This window comes from Molothrus ater, chromosome 9 (genome assembly GCF_012460135.2).
Source record: "Molothrus ater isolate BHLD 08-10-18 breed brown headed cowbird chromosome 9, BPBGC_Mater_1.1, whole genome shotgun sequence".
NCBI classification, from domain to species: Eukaryota; Metazoa; Chordata; class Aves; order Passeriformes; family Icteridae; genus Molothrus; species Molothrus ater.
In genome coordinates, this window is record NC_050486.2 from 13,088,890 (window position 1) to 13,107,478 (window position 18,589).

General features: G+C 36.2%; 1 protein-coding gene across 3 annotated transcripts in view; it reads left to right on the forward strand.

Annotated features, from left to right (window-relative positions):
- DPYD (dihydropyrimidine dehydrogenase) overlaps positions 1-18,589 on the forward strand; it is a 332,287-nt gene that overhangs the window by 91,281 nt on the left and 222,417 nt on the right. For all 3 annotated transcript variants that reach the window (XR_004980615.2, XM_036387649.2, XM_036387650.1), the window contains exons 5-6: positions 8,890-9,051; positions 18,134-18,330. Coding sequence is in view for 2 of the 3 variants with exons in the window: in XM_036387649.2 (XP_036243542.1) it covers positions 8,890-9,051; positions 18,134-18,330 (359 nt within the window). In the remaining variant the exon portion in view is untranslated. The remainder of the gene's footprint in view (positions 1-8,889; positions 9,052-18,133; positions 18,331-18,589) is intronic.

Sequence of the window (18,589 nt, forward strand, 5' to 3'; positions counted from 1 at the left end):
TTGGTGGCTGCTTTTACCTCGTGTTTATGTCTGGTTGTTGTGTAAGCAGCAGGAAACATTGACACACAGGAAGTTTTGAAAAGTTGGATATTTGGTTTCTGCTGTTCAAGATGTTAGAATGGAAAATTGCATGCCTAAACCAGCACTGCTTCTGTTAATTCAAGTTTCAAGTTTGAGTTTATGTACAGTCTTATGTTCTTCTTTCTCTCCTTACCCTATAAGAAGAAATCTTACATGTCATGATTGTGGAAGCATTTCTCTGCAACAACTCTAATGCTCGCTTTAAAACTAAACAGCCAGATAACCAAACCAAAAGCAGAAACCTCCTAAAATTAGAATTTAGTAAAACCCCCAGGGGGACATGTTTAGCAAGTAGCTGAATTAATGGGCTGAGAAACAAGGCAGGAGAGTAGTGCATGCCCAAGGCAGGGGATTTGGAACTAGATGGTCTTCAAGGTCCTCTTCCAACCCAAAGTCTATGATTCTGTTTTGTAGCCTCCATGTCAATGGCTATGCCTCCTGTAATTCATGTCCCAAGCAACTTAAGGAAACTAACAGCGCAGAGAGAACCCAGCCTTGACTTGATGACTGCAGTCTGCTGGGTTGAATTTTCCTTTTGATGTATTAGTTTCTCATGCCTTTGCCATAAAATATCTCTCATAACAAATTCTGTTATTCAGAAAATTGCTGGAAATTCTTATGGTTTACTTTATTAATGGAATCTTTTTATAGTTGTAGGTATGTACTGCTGTTTCTACAGTACTGCATTTTGAAACTCCTTGCTTTCTGTCAAAGGTACAGGATGAAGTTGAGAGGGGGGTACCAAAAGTTGAATTATTCACCTGAAATCATGACCTGGCCAAATCTCTGTAAGAGCCCACTACCATGGCTGCTTCTGTGGTGTCTTCTGCTCTCTTTCATTCTGCTGCTTGGTGGTACCTGCACCATACACTTTTAGAGCAGATAGAAGACAAGAATAGTGTGCTTTTGAAAACTAAAACATATCATTTATAATTTTGATAGCTTTTAATGGAACCAGTAAGTAATTTTTCACTTTGTTATGCGTTTTGCTGAACTTCTATTGAAATAATAAGTTAGATATTTATCATTCAGCAGTCTGAATATTCAGCTTGATGAGAATTTCTGCATTATTGTCACTGAAGTTCTTGCTTAAGATGATCAAGGATATTTTGCATGTCATTGAATATCATTTTCAAAATGATAAATTTGTTTTTGCTGTTTTCATCATATAAATGTTTTCATCATATAAACTTCCATTTCTAATCCAAAAGCTTATAAATATGTATGATAGCTTTTAGAAGAAATAAATAGGTGAAACATAGAACATTCAGGTGTTTGAGGTAAATAGATTCAGGGAATTGGGGTGCATTTTCTAGACTTCCTGAAGATTCGTGTCTGAATCTCTCATCACCCACTTAAGAAACTTGCTTCAGCTGGTTACCTTTCTACTTGTTTAGAGAAGATTGTGTTCAATAAATTCCCTGTCCTTATCCTTGTGTAAGCAGTACTGCATGTAGGTATTTATTTAAACATGATTCATTATTAATATAGACTATTTAGACAGCAGTAAACTGAAAATGAATTACTTTGTCAGATATTAAAAAGCTCTATTGTATGTGGTTTATTTTGTTGGGAATGGCTATAGTAATCATAAAGGGTCAGGGATTCTTGTTCTCTTAAGCCTGAGGCTTTTTAGATATTTACAGGCCATGTACAATGTAGCTGTTTTGGCTGTTCTGCCATTAGACCTGAGCTCTGAAGTAGAAGAGGGACAAGGGAGGAGGGTTGTTCCTGGGTTGAGAGGGTAATTGAATTGCCAGACTCAATGAGCCTTGAGCCTCTTTGAGAGAAAGGATGTCACTTACGCTGTATTGTGTTAGCTGCTGTGACTCAGTAGAGTTTAGGCCACAACTTCCATTCTCTTTTTCCATACAAACTGGATTACAACTCCACTTTATAAAGGTACAGTCTATTCCATTGTGTCTTCCCAGTTCGTGTTTCTCAGTTCATAAAGGCCGCTTGCAATTGTGTCTCTCAGAGATCAGACTTTAAATTCACCAGGCACACGTTACTATTTTTGTTTCCAAACATCGGAAGAGGGCAAACAAGAATTCTGACTTCCAGCTGTCCTCTTTAAATACCACCACATTGCAAAACCTGTATTTCTTGCTTTATAATGAACGAGTGCTGTCATAGTTGTTTATTTATTTAAAAAGAAAAAAAATACACTAAAGAAAGTCCAAACATGTTCAGCTGCTGCAAGAGAAGCTCTTCCCCCCACCCCTGAAGTAGTACCAGGACTGATTTTAGGATTTTATGCTCTCCTTTTCCTGTGTTGATATGTCAAGCAAGAAGGAATTTGTAAAATGGAGCTTTAGCACTTGTCATCCTTTAGGACTGGCACAAGCAAATGTTTTACAGCAGCAGAAAATCCTACAATTTCCCAGAAGCATCTCTCAGCCTGAACACTTCTAGGGTGGGCAGCTTTTCTCCTGTTCAGTGAAACCGTTCCAGAGAAGCAGCCCTTTAGAAAGCAGCAGCTCCTCACATGCTTTACCTTTGAACTGCTCAGTGGGAGAGTCTTGGAGCTTTTTGTTATCAGATCCCTTATGGTTTGAGTAGTAGCATTGAAAAACAACTGTTGGTGCACACAGGGATATCAACTTTTGTTACACAGCACAGGCATAAGGAATGAGTGACTCAGCCTTTACAGTCTCAGTCTGTAATGAAGAACTGGGGGTACAGAAGTATCTTTTTTGTTATCTGCACTCATAGAACTCACTTTGTTACTGACTAGCTCTCACAATTTTATTTCAAGCCATGCATTAATACAGTGATTCCTGACGTTGACTCTACAGCTTTTTCTGTGTTCTGAAAGACCACCTTTTCCCACATCCTTAATGATAAAGATAAGCTGGTTTGCACTGACACATCATTTTTTTTTAACAGACTATATGGAGGCCAACATTAGAAAAAGAACAAAAACAACAAAGAACCCAGTGCCCCCCAAAAAAATCCCAAACCAAATGAATACTACACATTGGAAAACAAACTCAAAAAACAACCCAATCCCCAAAATCAGCAAAGCCATGCTGCCCTCTGGATTAAAAGGTTGTCCCTGGGCTGTGCAGAACACTGGCAGGGAAATGGAGGAGGGAGAAATTAATGTCAGGAGCAGTACAGAGAAACCTGTGGAACCGAGGGGAAAGTTTTAGGATTTCAGAGGAATCTTTAGGTTTAAATGAAACCAAAGGAAATTGGTGTGGGATTGTCAAGAATGAAATTCTGTTTTTTTCAAAGGAGAAAACAGAGAGGGAACAAACTGGAAGACAGAGAAGAACTCAAAGGGATAAGGGCAAATCTGAAGTTTGGGAGATTTAGGGAGTAAAGGAAACCGTGTTTGTGGTAATATACTAGAAATAAGAAAAATGGCAAGTGTGTAGACAGAGGAAAAGAAGATACAAAAATTTGTGGAATTGCTAAGAGAAAATAAACGAAGAGAAGATTGCCACAGAGAAAGGGTGTTGAGAGACATAGGATTATGACAGGTGAGAAAAACAGAATGATGGGGTTTTTTCTGTGCCAGAGGAACTCTGACTAAACTAACAAAAGACATCTATATGCCATTGCAAAGACTGTAGAAAACGACGAGTCACAGTTCATATGTAAAATACTGTAGGTGGGGTACTGTTAATACAATGAAGGATTGTGGAAGTCAGAAAGCTGCTAGGTGACTGGTAATAATTATATACAGATATTAATCAAAATTAATCTTTAAGTACTACTTTGAGGCCCCAGGTTTTTCAAAAGTGCTGTTTTATTCAGCTTTCTCTGTTAATCGTAGTATATTTCAGGTCACTAAATAAAATAGTAAGGAAAAAAAATAATTTAAAAGAAAAATTAGGAACGATGTTAAATTGATGCACATGAAACAGTGACTTTTCTAGAGATGTCTGTTTGTACTTAGTGTAATGGAATGGCTGACAGCTGGTTTCAGTCGCCGTAGTGTAATTATGTAGAATAGACTTTTGCGATGACACTATGTCAATTAAGGAATCTCTCACATTCTAGACTACAAAGGACAAAATGACAGTACAAGATATTTCTTCCGTTCTTTTTCATAAAAAGATAGTGACACTGTGTGAAATTACAGTCCTGTTATGATGACACAAGTCAAATGATGTGAAAGATTTCTGGATTGATTAAAAATCATCAGCATTATAATATAGAATATGTATGATTTGATAAGTTGCTGTTATGTTTTGTTCATTCTTCTTGGGAAGATATTTGGGGGGGCTGACAGACTGACGGTGTTTCTTGTTATATTTGAACTGGTGTGTGTCAGTGTGAAAAATGCTCCTTATATAACAACGTACTTTAAAAAGTGACTCTTCGCTCTGTGGAAATGTTTTAATCCAATACATCTTGAGTAAATTTTTAAGCCATCACAGAACATGAACTAGAATAAGAGGTGATGATATTTTTCCATGTATTTTGCTAGGTCTCCCTTTGTTAAACTTAAATCTAGATGAAAAAGAAATAATATGACTGTTTTCTTCTTTCCGTTTAAAGTATTCACACTGTCTCCAAATTCTGATAAAGTCCGTGTATTAATTTGTATTACATAAAGCATAATAATACATATTCTTCAGGGGTTTTTTTAGAAAACTGCAATATCAAAACATCCTGAGGCATAATGAATTTATTTAAAAAGGTCTTGAATTGAATTGAAAGAAAGGATGCTATAAGCATTTCCTGATAGTAAATACAATTTCTTCTGGTCTCTCAGTATTGATCCTATGTGTTTTAATAGATTTTTTTCAAGTAAAAAACAGTCTAATTTGCATGCAAATTGTATAATGCTTCCAAATGATACATGTGGAGATCCTCTTCTGCCTGTTTTCCTCCGATTATTGATATCTGTTTAAGGCTTCTTTTTGTTCCCTATGTTAGCAATGTAGTATTTATTGACATTTTGTTGTAGGAAACCACAAAACAACTTATCCAGTTAGATTAATTTATTTCCATGGAAATGCACAGGAGAAAAAATTCTGTGAACAAAGGCAGGAGCAGATATATATCTCATTAAAAAATTCAGAATTCTTGTTTTAGATTGCTTCCTCTGTGACGTCTGTAAGAAACTGGCCAACTGAGTCATCTTATTATTTAAACATCTACAAAAATTACTCCAAACTGTTAAGGTAGCTTGCATTATTCTATGCAGTGAAGCAACTGTGTCATTTTAATGAAGCCAGTCTCCCTTTAATTATGATCCTTTCTCATGTACAACATGTGCGTGGTTACCAGCCTGCCAGCTCTGCATCTCTGCATGTCTATTTTATATGCAGCCTACTACACACTAGTTTTGTAAAATGAAGTGATCAATATTTTTTTAAAAGGGAATATTCTATGAATATTTTACTTCTAATGTCACTGATAAATATAATGATCATTAATACATGCTTTTAGCTTAAAAAGGATAAAGCTGCATAAGCAAAATGTTGGTGTAATTAAACATTTAAGATAATATACATATTCTATAAACTCTCATTTATTATTGTACTACCATGCTTTGTAGTTTTGTAACACAGTTTGCATTAACACCACTCAGTGTAACTTACTAGACTTACTGAATTTATCTGTCAGTGTTTGTCAAGTATTGTAAAACATTTTTCTATTTTTTTGGTATGTTAGATAATTTCACTGTAAGGATAAGATAAATAATAGAATAGGACAGAAAAGAATAGAATAGAATGACAAAAAGATGAAACAACTCAGAGCAACTCAGGCCCATGCAGCCCTGCCCAGAGCCCAGCCTCCACACTGCACTGTGCCCTGGCAGGCAGGAGGTTTGCAGCTGGACTCGCTCTCGAGGCACCGCGCAGTTGTGGTGGCAGCACATGGCAATATCCTTTCACTGGGAGTGAGCAGGAACAGTGGCAATGGGAACAGTGCTGACACCGATCTTCAGCAAGGTAGAAGGAGAATAAGAGAACTGTGGCTCTTCTGAGAGAATGTTGTAAGTTTACCTATGGTAAAATTAGCACAGAGTAGTTAAGTTTTGGCAGACCATGAAACCAAGTCCAGTCCAAACCTGTGCTTCCATTGCATCTCTAGAGGTGCCCATGTTAGCACAGTTGGAACACAGTAGTGAAGCAGTGCAGAAGCCTTGCCCTGCTGTTCTCAAATGTGACTGTCTTTTAATTTATCATTAAAATTATTTTACGTGCTAAGACTAGAAGATACATACCGGTTGATACAATTTATTTAAGGTCTTAATATTTAGCATGGCAATGTGTACTATGTAGTTTTTGATATTCTTATTTGAAGAGAATGCAGTTCTTTTTTTTCTGATGCTACCACTAGTAGTGCCAGCTGCAGGAACTCATGATCATGACGGCAATATCTCAAAACTTTCCAAATCATGTCTCAATCTTCATATACTCAATCATGTTTCTCTCAAAGTAAGAGTTCAGCAGTAGCTGGCCTTACCCCTATTGAGTCTTCAGTTCCAGCTTCCTTTTTACCAAATTCTGGTATGGTGTTCTGAGACAGATTTCCTTAGATATCCCCTTAACAAACTGTGATCTTGGTCCTATACCCCTACTGACCCTGGGCCTTTCTCTCTGAAGTCAGTTGTGCCCTGTCTTTCTGTAGCATAGCTGTGCTCAAAGTTTGGTTTGAGCTTTCAAAAGAAGTAACATGTGCCAGCTGTGTTGACGTTGTATTGGCTCAGTTCAAGTGTGAGAATATGCTTAAAGATGCAAGAAAATTAATTTTAAAAAAGGAATATTTAACAGCTTTGCTTTATAGGCATAATAACTAGGTCTGTATATAGATTTTAATTACAAAGCTGAAAAATGTAGACAGTCCTTAATGAGGTTGCTTAAATAGAAATGCACTTTGTTTCCATTGAACCAGAGTTGAAGATAATAAATGTAATGATACTGGACAACACAGGAAGGAAAACTGGAAGTCTAATATGTGTGAAACATAAAAGAGAACAAAAGTTCATTGAAAACCACTTTGTCTTTGAGTTAGTGAGAAAAATAACCAGCACTAATTTGTAATTATTCCTTTAGAGTAGAAGAAAGGAAAGGCTAGATGTAATTGCCTGAGGAACAGGCATCTAGTGCCACTTAAGATGCTGCAGGGTAACTAGGCTGGTCTCATTGCTGCTTTGGAAAGATGTGGGTTTCCTCCATTGATTTTCACCTCTGCTGTCTGCAAATTTGTGTCAGTGACATCTCCAATATAGCTGGACTTCTTTAATTTGCTGCCAAATTGAGCTTGCAGGTTTTTTCTTCTTTACAGGTTTTTTTAAGCATCCCTAATAATCTCTGATATTAAAACAGTATAATAATCTGGAAGAACAAAACTGTTTGCTAATATGTACAATTCCATTGTAACTAATACTCCTTTACATTGGAATAAATGAGAATTAGGGCTAATAAAATGTCTCACTAATCACCATAGGGGAAATGGCTGAAGGTTCTTCAGAACGGTTGTATAAAGGTGTTGCCTGTTCAGCCAGGATTAGAATTTCAATGGGATTTAATACTGTCTAGGCAGCTGGTTTGTGTTTCCAGATGAATGAGAGAGGCTTGTGGTCTGCCTTAGCAGACCAGCAGCTGTAAGCAAGGAGTCCAGTTATGTTTATAAATACATTTCTTGAATGTTGGCATTTTCTTAGAAATTTCTGTTTGTGTCTGTATGATCTGATTTAACTTTTCGAGAATTGAATGCTCAGTCTAATAATATGCCTGTAGTGAATTTGAACCTCCCAAACCAAATTCTTGTTACCCATTGTTGGTTAAATTGTCAGATCTTGACACTGGTCTTTTTATTCCTAAGTGGATTCTTACTCTTTGTGGCAAAGGATACAATATGATTTCATAAATGTAGGTGCAGAACTGCCAACAGTAGTTCTCTCTCTTTAAATGACACTTCAGGTCACTCCTGGCATTTCCTCTGATTCTTCTTCTTAAGACAATTATCTAGCTGAAAAAAACACCAGAGGTTGTTCACTCATGGCATCAGGACACAGGGAACTTGCTAAAGTCCATTCCTTAGAGTTTTAGTATGGAAAGAATCCTTGCTAGTTCTCATATAGCTGGTGACTATTCCTTTTCTGAAGAAGCCCACTGAATATTGAGAATCTTTGAAGTTATGAGTTGTAGGTAACATCTTTAATTAGTTCCCTGGTTTATGATTTAAGGAAACAGGAGAGTAAGTGTTTGCCCTGATCAGTATGTGTTGAGAAAAAAAAGATCAAAAAGAATTCAGTACTGCAATATCTGCAGGTGGCTGCATGGGAAGTCTTCTCATCATGTGTCTGGGAAAATTGGCTCTACTGGTCTGGTGTGAAGGACAGGAATATCGACAGAGATGGTGTGCACAGATGTGTAAAATAAGATTTTCATTCCTGAGCTGTAAAGAACTGGTAATATAACTGGCACTTTCTGGTCATCCTGTAACAAGGGTTGCAACCCAGCTACTGCCCAATTGACCTAGAAATGGAGAGAATATTTTCAAGTACATAATGCAGCAGTTGTAATGTTTGAAGTTAGATTTGTTAAGCTACTAAAAATCCTACAACCACCTCAGACTGAAGATGCTTTTCACTATTTTGCAAGCTAAAAAGCAACAGTTTACCTTTGCATAATCCACAGTTTTTGCTGACTTTCTTCTCAGTATCTTTGATGGGATTTTGCATAACATGTTAGTACATTTCAGTAATGTCAGTGTTATTTAACACATATGCTTATATATTATTTTGTTACGAAATTCTCTCTTGAAGGTTTGAATTTTTGCTTCATTGGTATGTGACTTGTTTTTATTTCTTCTTCCGTTCTCTTTTTCCTTCAGAATTACTATGGTGCTGCCAAAATGATTCTTTCTGACAATCCGCTTGGCCTGACATGCGGAATGGTGTGTCCAACATCGGATCTCTGTGTTGGTGGCTGCAACTTGTATGCCACTGAGGAAGGACCAATTAATATTGGTGGATTGCAGCAGTTTGCTACTGAGGTAGGACTTACAAATGTCCTAAATTCTTTGTACGTACTATTGAGTATTGCCTGTGGTTACCTTTGGTAATGATTTTTTTCAAGAAAAGTTGATACTAATAAAATTAAAGCATAGAAAGCTGGAATAGTTATCCTTTTTCTTACAGCACACTCAAATGCTTAGAAATACTTTCATAATGCAGTACATTATAGGAACATAAGGAACATTATTTGTGAACAAGATGATTCTTTAGACATACTGGTAGTTGAGATAATTTCTTTTATAATGAAAACTTTATTTCAGGTGAAATTGTGGATGTTGCTCCATTGTAGGCTGCATAGGGGAAAAGATCAAGTGCAGCTGTATCTGTAAATGCATATTAAGGAGATGTAGAACTGTTCTGGGCATAGGATAGATTCTGTAGCAGAATTAATGTGTGTTTGTGCTGGCTTTGAGACAAAGGATAAACTTCAGATGATTTTTTCTTCTTAATGTGTTTACTTTATTTATTTTCCAAACCTAAGTAAATACATAGTTTAAGGTTGACCTAAAATACGTGTGCATGTGTATCTATTTATATAGGTAAGATTCACAGTGTATATATGTAAATTTACTAGTTCATAAAGGTAGGTGCATGTTTTGGCTACTGAAGCAAAGGTTGTTACCTGCTGCTTCACATTAGAAATTCTTTGCATGGGTTTTTGTTGAGCTTCTTGTGCATTGCTTGGGATTATGTAGTTTAATGCTCCAATTTCTGTCTGAAGAAAGAGGCAACTACTCGTTTGTTAATTTCTTTTGAGGGCATGGAGAATTTTTACCTCACTTAAGGTGTCAGATGCTACCTCATCTGATCTGTCTGAAGCAAAATTTTGTAAAAGTTATTATTTTGGCCTCTATAAAAGTGAGGGAGTTATGGCTATATTAAAACCAGCATATTCACGTGTTAGGATTGTACATTTCTATACAGTCCTTAACTAATGTGCGTGTCCCTATTCTGTATCATGAGCCATTTGGCTGATCTTATTTACAAACATACAATGAAGTTCCAGTCAACTTTGCAAAGCCTGGGAAAAAAACAACTTTGTAGAACAGACCAAAATAGAAATGCAAATCAATCTGGAAGTTTGAGACCAGTATTTTCCTCTAGTGTCAAGCATAGACTTCACACTTTCTTCTCAATGGCTGTGGGTCATGATTTGATGAGCAAATATTACTACCTGCTGCTGCTGTTCTCCTTTTATCTGTTTGTATCCCTCTTTTCTTCTCTCCAGGAGACTTGTAAATCTTCTGGAGCGCCTGATAAACTTTTCTGCTAGCTGTTGCTGAATCTTCTCTCCTCTCTGTCATTTAAGTAGTTATCCACTTCATTTTTCTTGAGATTTGAACACACAAATGTGTTCCAAGTTCTCATTTACAGGATGAGACTAGAGACACGGAACTGTGTTAGTTGTGTGTGTGTGTTTTATAGTTGGGCTTTATCAGTCAAGAAACACTTTTATTAGCTTTTCTTCTAGTGGCCTTTATTCTGTATATGTAAAAAGCTAGTATTTGTTGCAAAGCAGAGGACTACTTCTTTCCTTAACCCCCCCACAAAACCAAAGATAGAAAACTGAAACCAACCGACCAAACAAAAAAGATTAAACAGTTGGCAAGTAGATCATAAATACAATAGTAAAATATTACTGTTTAGGAACCAAATGAAAGTAATATCTGTTATAATTTGATTTGTGTCTTCTTTTAGCTCTTATTGTATGATTAATAGAGAGGAATTATGACTTGGTAGATAATGCTAAATATCTGCCATTTTTCTTCAGAACTCTATTAAAAAAACCCCAGTGGTAGCATAATGATGGATATGAAAACTGCAGAGGATGAATAGTTTTCAATGTTTCAAGTTTGTTTAAAATTATGTTAGTTCAGGAGCTCTAACAGAATAAAATTGTTATATAGTTCTATATGGCAGTCCAACAAAAAGAACATTTCAAAAAATGTAATTATCTTTAGTATTTTCATAGTATCTATGTTTTTATACATTTAATATATAAAAAATGTAAAAGAAAAAAAATTGTTGTTAATAACCTTTAGGTTTACTGCTGTTCAACACAGAATTTGTATATATTGTAGCACTCTCAATTAGTAATAATAGGCAGACACTTTTGCAATTAGTACTTTTTTACTTTTCAGTTAAATTTTGCTGTGAAAGTAGGTATAGTTGAAAAAATATAATGGTATGAGTGCTTCCAAGTAAAAATCATTATAAAAATATAGATTATAATATTGAAGAAAATTGTAAGGTGCTACTGTTCATACAAGAATTGGCCCAGATAGCGTGTTCACAGCTCTACCTGTACAAGTAACTTAGCAAATTGTGTAATTTAGGCATGCAACATGTGTTAGTCTTAATGAGAGCTGCATGGTGATTCTCATGCATGGTGTAATATTTGTCCCACAGGGGCTTATTTACTGAAAACTCCATTGTGCATGAAGCCAGTTTTAGGCTTTTTTTTCCCTCAGAATTAGTCTGAGGATCATACACTTGATGCATTATGAGAGTGAGCAATAATAAAGGGCACAACTGCTAGCTGAGATAATAGATAAAATTGCAGTAAAGCAGGAATATGGATTTAAAATGGAAAATATATGGGTATGACATGTGCCTGTTTGTGCTTCTGAACAATGACTGATCATCTGTTCATACTGCAGATAAACCTCCCTAATTGTAAAATATTTGTCTTGCATACGGTAGAACAGTAAAAAAAAATGGCACCTTATGCTGCCTGCGTTTCCCTTCTGCCCTTTCATAGTTTTGTAACTATGTTTGGCTCATTCTCAAAGTGAATGGTAATCCAGCCTGAGAAAATGTGGATTTTGACAATTAAATGTTTAAGGGGGAAAAGGGAAATGTCCGTTTGTATTTGTGATGGGGAATGTGTGTACTGGGATGCAGTTACCATGGTAACTGTTGCATCTAGAGAATAACATGGAGTAAATCTCACTATTATTAATGACGAGTGTCAAGCTCAGGTTACACCTGCTACTTGCACAGGTCAAAATTATATTAATGCCTTTATCTGTCTCCTTTGCCCAAGTACTCCAGAATCAGGCAACATCCATTTTTTGAACACAAGTTCAGTGAAAATATACTGAGATTGCAGTGACAGTACATATAAGCATGAGGTATATGGCTGTGAGTCCCAAAATGAACTAAAATCACTGGTTACTCAAGTACAAGTTTGCAAGCTTGTAGTGAAAAGAAACGAGGTCTATTACCTTATCTGCTGTCGTATTAGTAAGAAACCCTCAAATTATTATGGTTTTAGATAGACTTTATTGAATATAAAGGTTCTTTTCTGTTTCTGTTTAATCATTCTGAATGGTGCAGCCCAAGCTAAATAGAAAATGTAATATTTTCATCTCTGCATGCTAGATACAAACACTAGATCATTTAGTACTGTGGCTCTTGTGCCAGTTACAGTTCTGGCGATTTGTTCCTCTTTGCAGATACAGTCTGACTGCTGCTGCTGCAGAAAGAAATTGGAAAAGGAAATTAGATACGTGTTTTTCTGAAAAAGAGGGATTGTATGAGCTCACCTGCTGCTCACCTAGGGACAGCTCAGCAGAGTACCTGTGCTGGAAGGAGTGTTCTGGTGAGGGACCTGAGTGCTGAACCTCCCTTCTCCCTCAGCCCACCACAGTCAAGGAAGAAATGTCTTACCTGAGGGATTGCCATGGAGTGGCACACTGTGCCCTTGGGCTTAGGTTCCTCTTTGAGTTGCAAATTGACAGCTCTGATCAGTCTGTAGTGCAGCTGTGAGGAGAAGGTGGCTCTCATGGGGCTGCCACTTCTGCAGTAGGACAGCCTTGAGATGCCAGGCTGGGCATCAACACAGGCATGGATACATGAGCTGCATCTGCAAGAGGAGGGTTGTTCTGGGGAGCTAAGACAGCAGGACAAATAGAAAACACCCTTTATTTGTCAGCATTAATTTTAAGACACCTTTAGGTAATTATATCTTTAAGTCATTTAATTATTTAATTAATTAATTAATTTTAAGACATCTTTAGGTAATTATATCTTTAAGTTAAAATCCATGATAATAATAAATAAAATTTCAGGCTTGTCTGAAGGGAGTGGTGTAGCTTTCTACAATAGTTCAGGGGATGAGTCTGAGGACTTCTGATTTCTCTGGCCAATGCTGAAAGATTTCCTGATATTTTGGCAAGTTATATAAACTTCCCTACAGCTTGTTTTACAGATGTTAAGCATTTTTTTACTTTTTAATGCATTTGCATGAATGTTGCTACGTCCATTTAGTGGTGAGATTCATTAAATGTTGAGATTTGGACTCTGCAATGTCCTAGATCCATGGGGTATCTTAGGACTAGAATACTGGAGGTTTTAAAAGTCTTTAATAAGATGTTTTGGGGCCTTGTTTTTTAAGCACTCACCTATTTCCATAAAATTTTGAAATATTGCAACTTTAACTCTTAAATTGTGGAGGGAAGATCACGAACGTTTCATAACTAGCATGTGTCTTTGGAAAAAAACTCTTCATGTAGCATCCTATGATATCCACTGCAATTAAATGGAATTAATTGGGTGATCATGTAATTTGACAGCTTCAGGAATGTTACTGTGCATGCAATTTGCTTTATTTTGCATTAAAATATGTGCAGAATATGATTTTCTTCTTTAAATATTCAACTGCCCCATATTAATGTAAACCAGCCTACAGAAAAATATCCATGGAAACCAGTGGGAAAGTGTGAAACTAGTAAAACAAGTTCCTAAATGTTCCTGATTTCATTGCCTGTATTCTAGTGTCTGTGCACTAGTAAAATGTGATAACAATTCAGTGTATACTGATACATTTCACTCTAAAATTAATCCCAGCTAGGTTCTAATGTCTGTGTCAGTAACCGGTATCTCACTGCCTTAGTGAAGGATGTTTAACTGTAAACCTTACTGATAAACTTATTTCTAGAGCCTTTTAAGCATGGAACCAAGCATTATATGTGAAGAATATAGAAAATTTAGTTATCAAGTCAAAACTTGTATTACTAAAAGGTTAAGTTGTCCTTCTGTGTGTCCTTCTGAAATGCATCCTTCTCTGTATATCTTGGATATGCAAAGTATGTTTTGATAGTCTCATTTTGTAGGATTAGGCAAAAGTTTTTCACATTTTAACACTGAGATTGATCTTTCAATCTATTTACTGTTTTGTTGTACATTGTCATAGTCTAAAAATAATTTTAAGCAATCACGGAATAGAAGAATGGCTTGTGTTGGAAGGGAGCTTAAAGATTATCTAGTTCCAACTCCCCTGCCTTGGGCAAGGACACCTTCCACTAGATGATGTTGCTCAAAGACCCCTCCAACCTGGCCTTGAACACTGCCAGGGATCATGGAATCATTAAGTTTGGAAGAGATCTCTGAGATCATCAAGTCCAACCTTTGACCAAACAACACCTTGTAAACTAAACCGTAGCTCTAAGTGCCACACTGATTGAAATTAGGTATTTTATTTACTTTAAATTGTATAGAATTTGAGGTAAAAATTCTGAATATCAGTTCTAGCCTGTTTTAATGGTTTAAAATGTTTTGGACTCATGTAAGTCATGCTTACTTTGCCTTAAAATTATTTTCATCTGATTAGCAAAATACATTTCTCTGAGTCACCTGCTACTCTTTGCTGAATGTCACATCTTTTCATCAAAACATTCTAATACAAGAGTGGTGCAGTGAAGAAAAGAACCAGAATTTTACTCCATGAGGCTAACAATAAGCTTTTCCCTATCTGCATTTTCAAAAGCAGCTAAAATGATTTGGCTAAGACTTTCCAGGAAATTTAAACTGGAATCAGTTGCTCAACAATTGAAACCACTGTAGTTGGCTCAAGTGGGGCGTGTTGTGGAACCTGAGTATAAACTCATGTTGTGCATTATTTTTATGTATTTTGGAATTTTTCTCTTTGTTGAATATTTTGGAACATGACCCTTTTGCAGTGAAAGGATGTTTTATTTACAATAGGGAATGCAGCAAACTGTTGGATTTCATACTGTAGAGAACCATGCTGTAGAGAGCATTGAGCAAGTGCACTCACACCTTTACACAGTGAAGTGATGAAAATAGGACAACTATAATATGTTACAAATGTGTGATTCAAGAGAGTATTTTTTCAGTTGTTGGAACTTAGCAGAATAGATTGCCTGTTTTGGTTTGGTCAAATTGGAACTCACTTTTGGACTAAGTCTCCATGTTTTATAAACTGGGATATCCTCTTGGAGGACTCTAATGGACATGAGGCGTAAGAAGTGGACAGAATCAATGTGGGTTTAATTTGAGTAGGCCCTAGACAGTGAAGCAATGATAATTGTGTAATATTTGATAAAAAGTTTAAGAATAAATGCCTAATGTTATTAATGTCTGTTATTAATCTGTGTATGAGAGAGCCAGAAGGAAAGACAGACATGAGGATGATGACTGAGGCTTTTCACTGAGAGACTCTGCTTCAAAATTCATTGTTTGGTCTCATTTTCCTGAATGGGTCTTGGTTAATAAGCCCTGCAAAACAAAGGAAAAACTCCATCCAAACACCCAGCAAGAAAGAAATAATGTTTTTGAAGGAAAAGTGGAGAGAAGGGTAATAGTATTAAATTTTACCTGCATGCTGAACATAGTCTGAAGAGATTAGAAGCAGAAAGGACAGTTGAATGTAATGTGTCACTGAACACTTGCTTGCCAGTTGCTCATCTATGGCCACCAAAGGATTTATACAGAGGAATTCAGTGATATTTAATTAAGTAACTTACAGTATAGGGAAACTTCACCATGAGGTGAATAAAAATCCTTTGAAATGTATTAAAGCAGTTTGCTATTTTCACACAGTTACCCTGCCAGCCTTAATATGCAAAACTGCCACTGAATTCCAGATGGCAAGATACTGCCACACAAGCTGGCTGAGCTGCCTAAAGACAGTTTTACCCTGTTTGCAAATAGGCAGAATTAAAGTTGACCATTCAGCCTGAACTCCGAGGATTTTCTGCATGAGTGCTTGGTTTCTGAAGCTTAACACTGCACCACAGTAGTGTGGAACTTCAGTGTAACATCTATTAGATAGGTATGACTATTCAATAATACATATAAAAATAGTTATGTTAACAATAAAGTAAATTTAGTAGTAAATTTGTTAAGCATATGCATATTCAGAGTGTTCAATATGCACATTAAATATGCAAGTTATATAATTTTTGTTACAGAATAGCCTTTTTAAACAACTATATGAGACTAATGAAAATTTGCTATAATTCAAGCAATTTCTTATGAATATAACAAAGCAGACATTTTAGAAATATCATTGCATTAGGGTTATCATAATCTAGTTTCACAGTACAATATGAGCTTTTCAGCCTGTGAAATCCATTAATAACTACATTAAACTTTCCCATATTGTATGAATTTTCAGGTTTAAATGATTCTTTCTTTAAAACAATTATCTGTCTCTTGCTTCATGCAGTTTGTTAAACCGCTGTGTCAATTTACAAAGACTGGGGGAGTTTGACACAGAAATTTTAGAGAGGGAAGGAACTAATCATTGGTTTACCTAGCATGAGTGCTCAAGTGCATGTGAAGAAAATGAACATTGATTCAAAATATAAATGAAAAATTCTAATCATGAGTGGAATTGCCAAAGTTTAACTTGAAAACCCTTTGCTTCTTGAGTTCTAAGGAAAGTAAAATCTGTTGGTAAGCTTCTAAATAGTTTAAATATGCTATTTATTAAGACGAATGTCAGTGTATGTATTTTAGAGGACTAGCTAGTACTTAGGGAGCACAGCTCTGCATTGAAATAGGTGGGGAGCAGTGTGGTCTTCTGGTAGTTTTTGAGATTCTACATTGATGGTATTTGTGATATGACTGAGAATCCCCATGCAATGCATTCCTGAATTATTTTTTCTGCGACAAATATGTTCTGCTTGGGTTAAAGATATTTCCTCCTAATGCCTAAAGTAAAAAGAAGATGTACCTGTGCTCTTCCATGCTTCTGATGTTTAGTGGCCTCTAAGGCTGTGTGTCTGTTCTTTTTTGTTTCGTAGATCATACTAGATAGAGACTCAATCCTTTCTCTCCAATTTCTGTAAGTGCAGAGGAGAGTGAAATCTTGCTTGGGCAATACAGAATATTTCTGCCTTCACCTCTTACCTGTATGTCTGAGTATAGAATTGATTTAATGCAAATCTGAAAAATTGTGTGACATTACAACCAGGTTAGCCGCCCATTGCATTGCGTTCTATAGAAATACAAAACAGTGGGCAGAGATTGTTCCGAAGTATTTTTAGTAGTCAGGACAGATTGGAGCAGATCGCCACCATTATGCAGGTGAATGAATAATTGGGGCTTAGGGAGAACAGTCTAACTTTGACATGTGTCTACAGTTTTTGGAAACTCAAGTAAAAAGTGGTCAACAAATTAAATAAGTAAGAAATGGAAATCAAGTCCTATAAAAATTGTCTAAGAGGAGGCATCCAAAGCATAGGTTAACAATGAAAATATAGCACTGAAGACTAAGTGTAGTGCCTAAAAAACATTTCAAACCCACCTAAAATTTGTCACCTACCACCTCTAAAATTCAAGCTATAAGTGATTTTTCCAGGATCATGCAGGTTGTCTCTTGAAGAAGCACTATACTTACTGGCGCTATAATCCTTTGCATTACTTGCGGAGGTATTTTTCTACTAGTAAGAATAATTTGTTTGCAGGGAAATTTTTTGGCATTGCAGAGATTCTCTACCATCTGGCTGACTTTGCATTGCTATTCTGTCACTGGTAGTCTGGATCTGTCTTCTCTGTAAAATTTACAGTAGTGAAAAACCTGACTTCAGAGCTTTTTAAAACAAAAAGACCGATAGAAGGACCAAACCCTGCTAATCCAACATCCCTCACAAATGCACAGATCATGTCATTTGGAAATCCTCTATAATGTTGTGAGTTTGCTATAATATATCAGCTATGTGACAGCACTAGCAGAAGCTTCCATCATGTCAGTCATAATAAAATTTAAAGAGGGAATGTGTTTAACCTGTTGATTGTGTTGCTTTTCAGGTTTTCAAAGCCATGAATATTCCTCAGATCAGAAACCCTTCCTTACCTCCTCTAGAAGATATGCCTGAAGCATATCAGGTGAAGATAGCTCTTATTGGTGCAGGACCTGCAAGTTTAAGTTGTGCTTCCTTTTTGGCTCGACTAGGCTATTCAAACATCACCATATTTGAAAAGCAGGAGTACCTTGGGGGCTTAAGGTAATAAAACAATGATAACAAAGCACTGTTTGCAATTATTGTAGAAAGCATAGCAAAAACTGTTGTACATACATAGTTTATATATGATCACTTGACTTTTAGCATAGGAAGAGAACAGAAGATTTCAGATCTGTAAAAGTCACCTTTTAATTAAATAATTGATCATTCATGTTAAAAGAGGTACAGTTAAAGGCAAGCTTTAACTGAAAATCTAGTGGCTATCTCCTACAGTCGCTTCATATGACCTGTTAAATTCTAG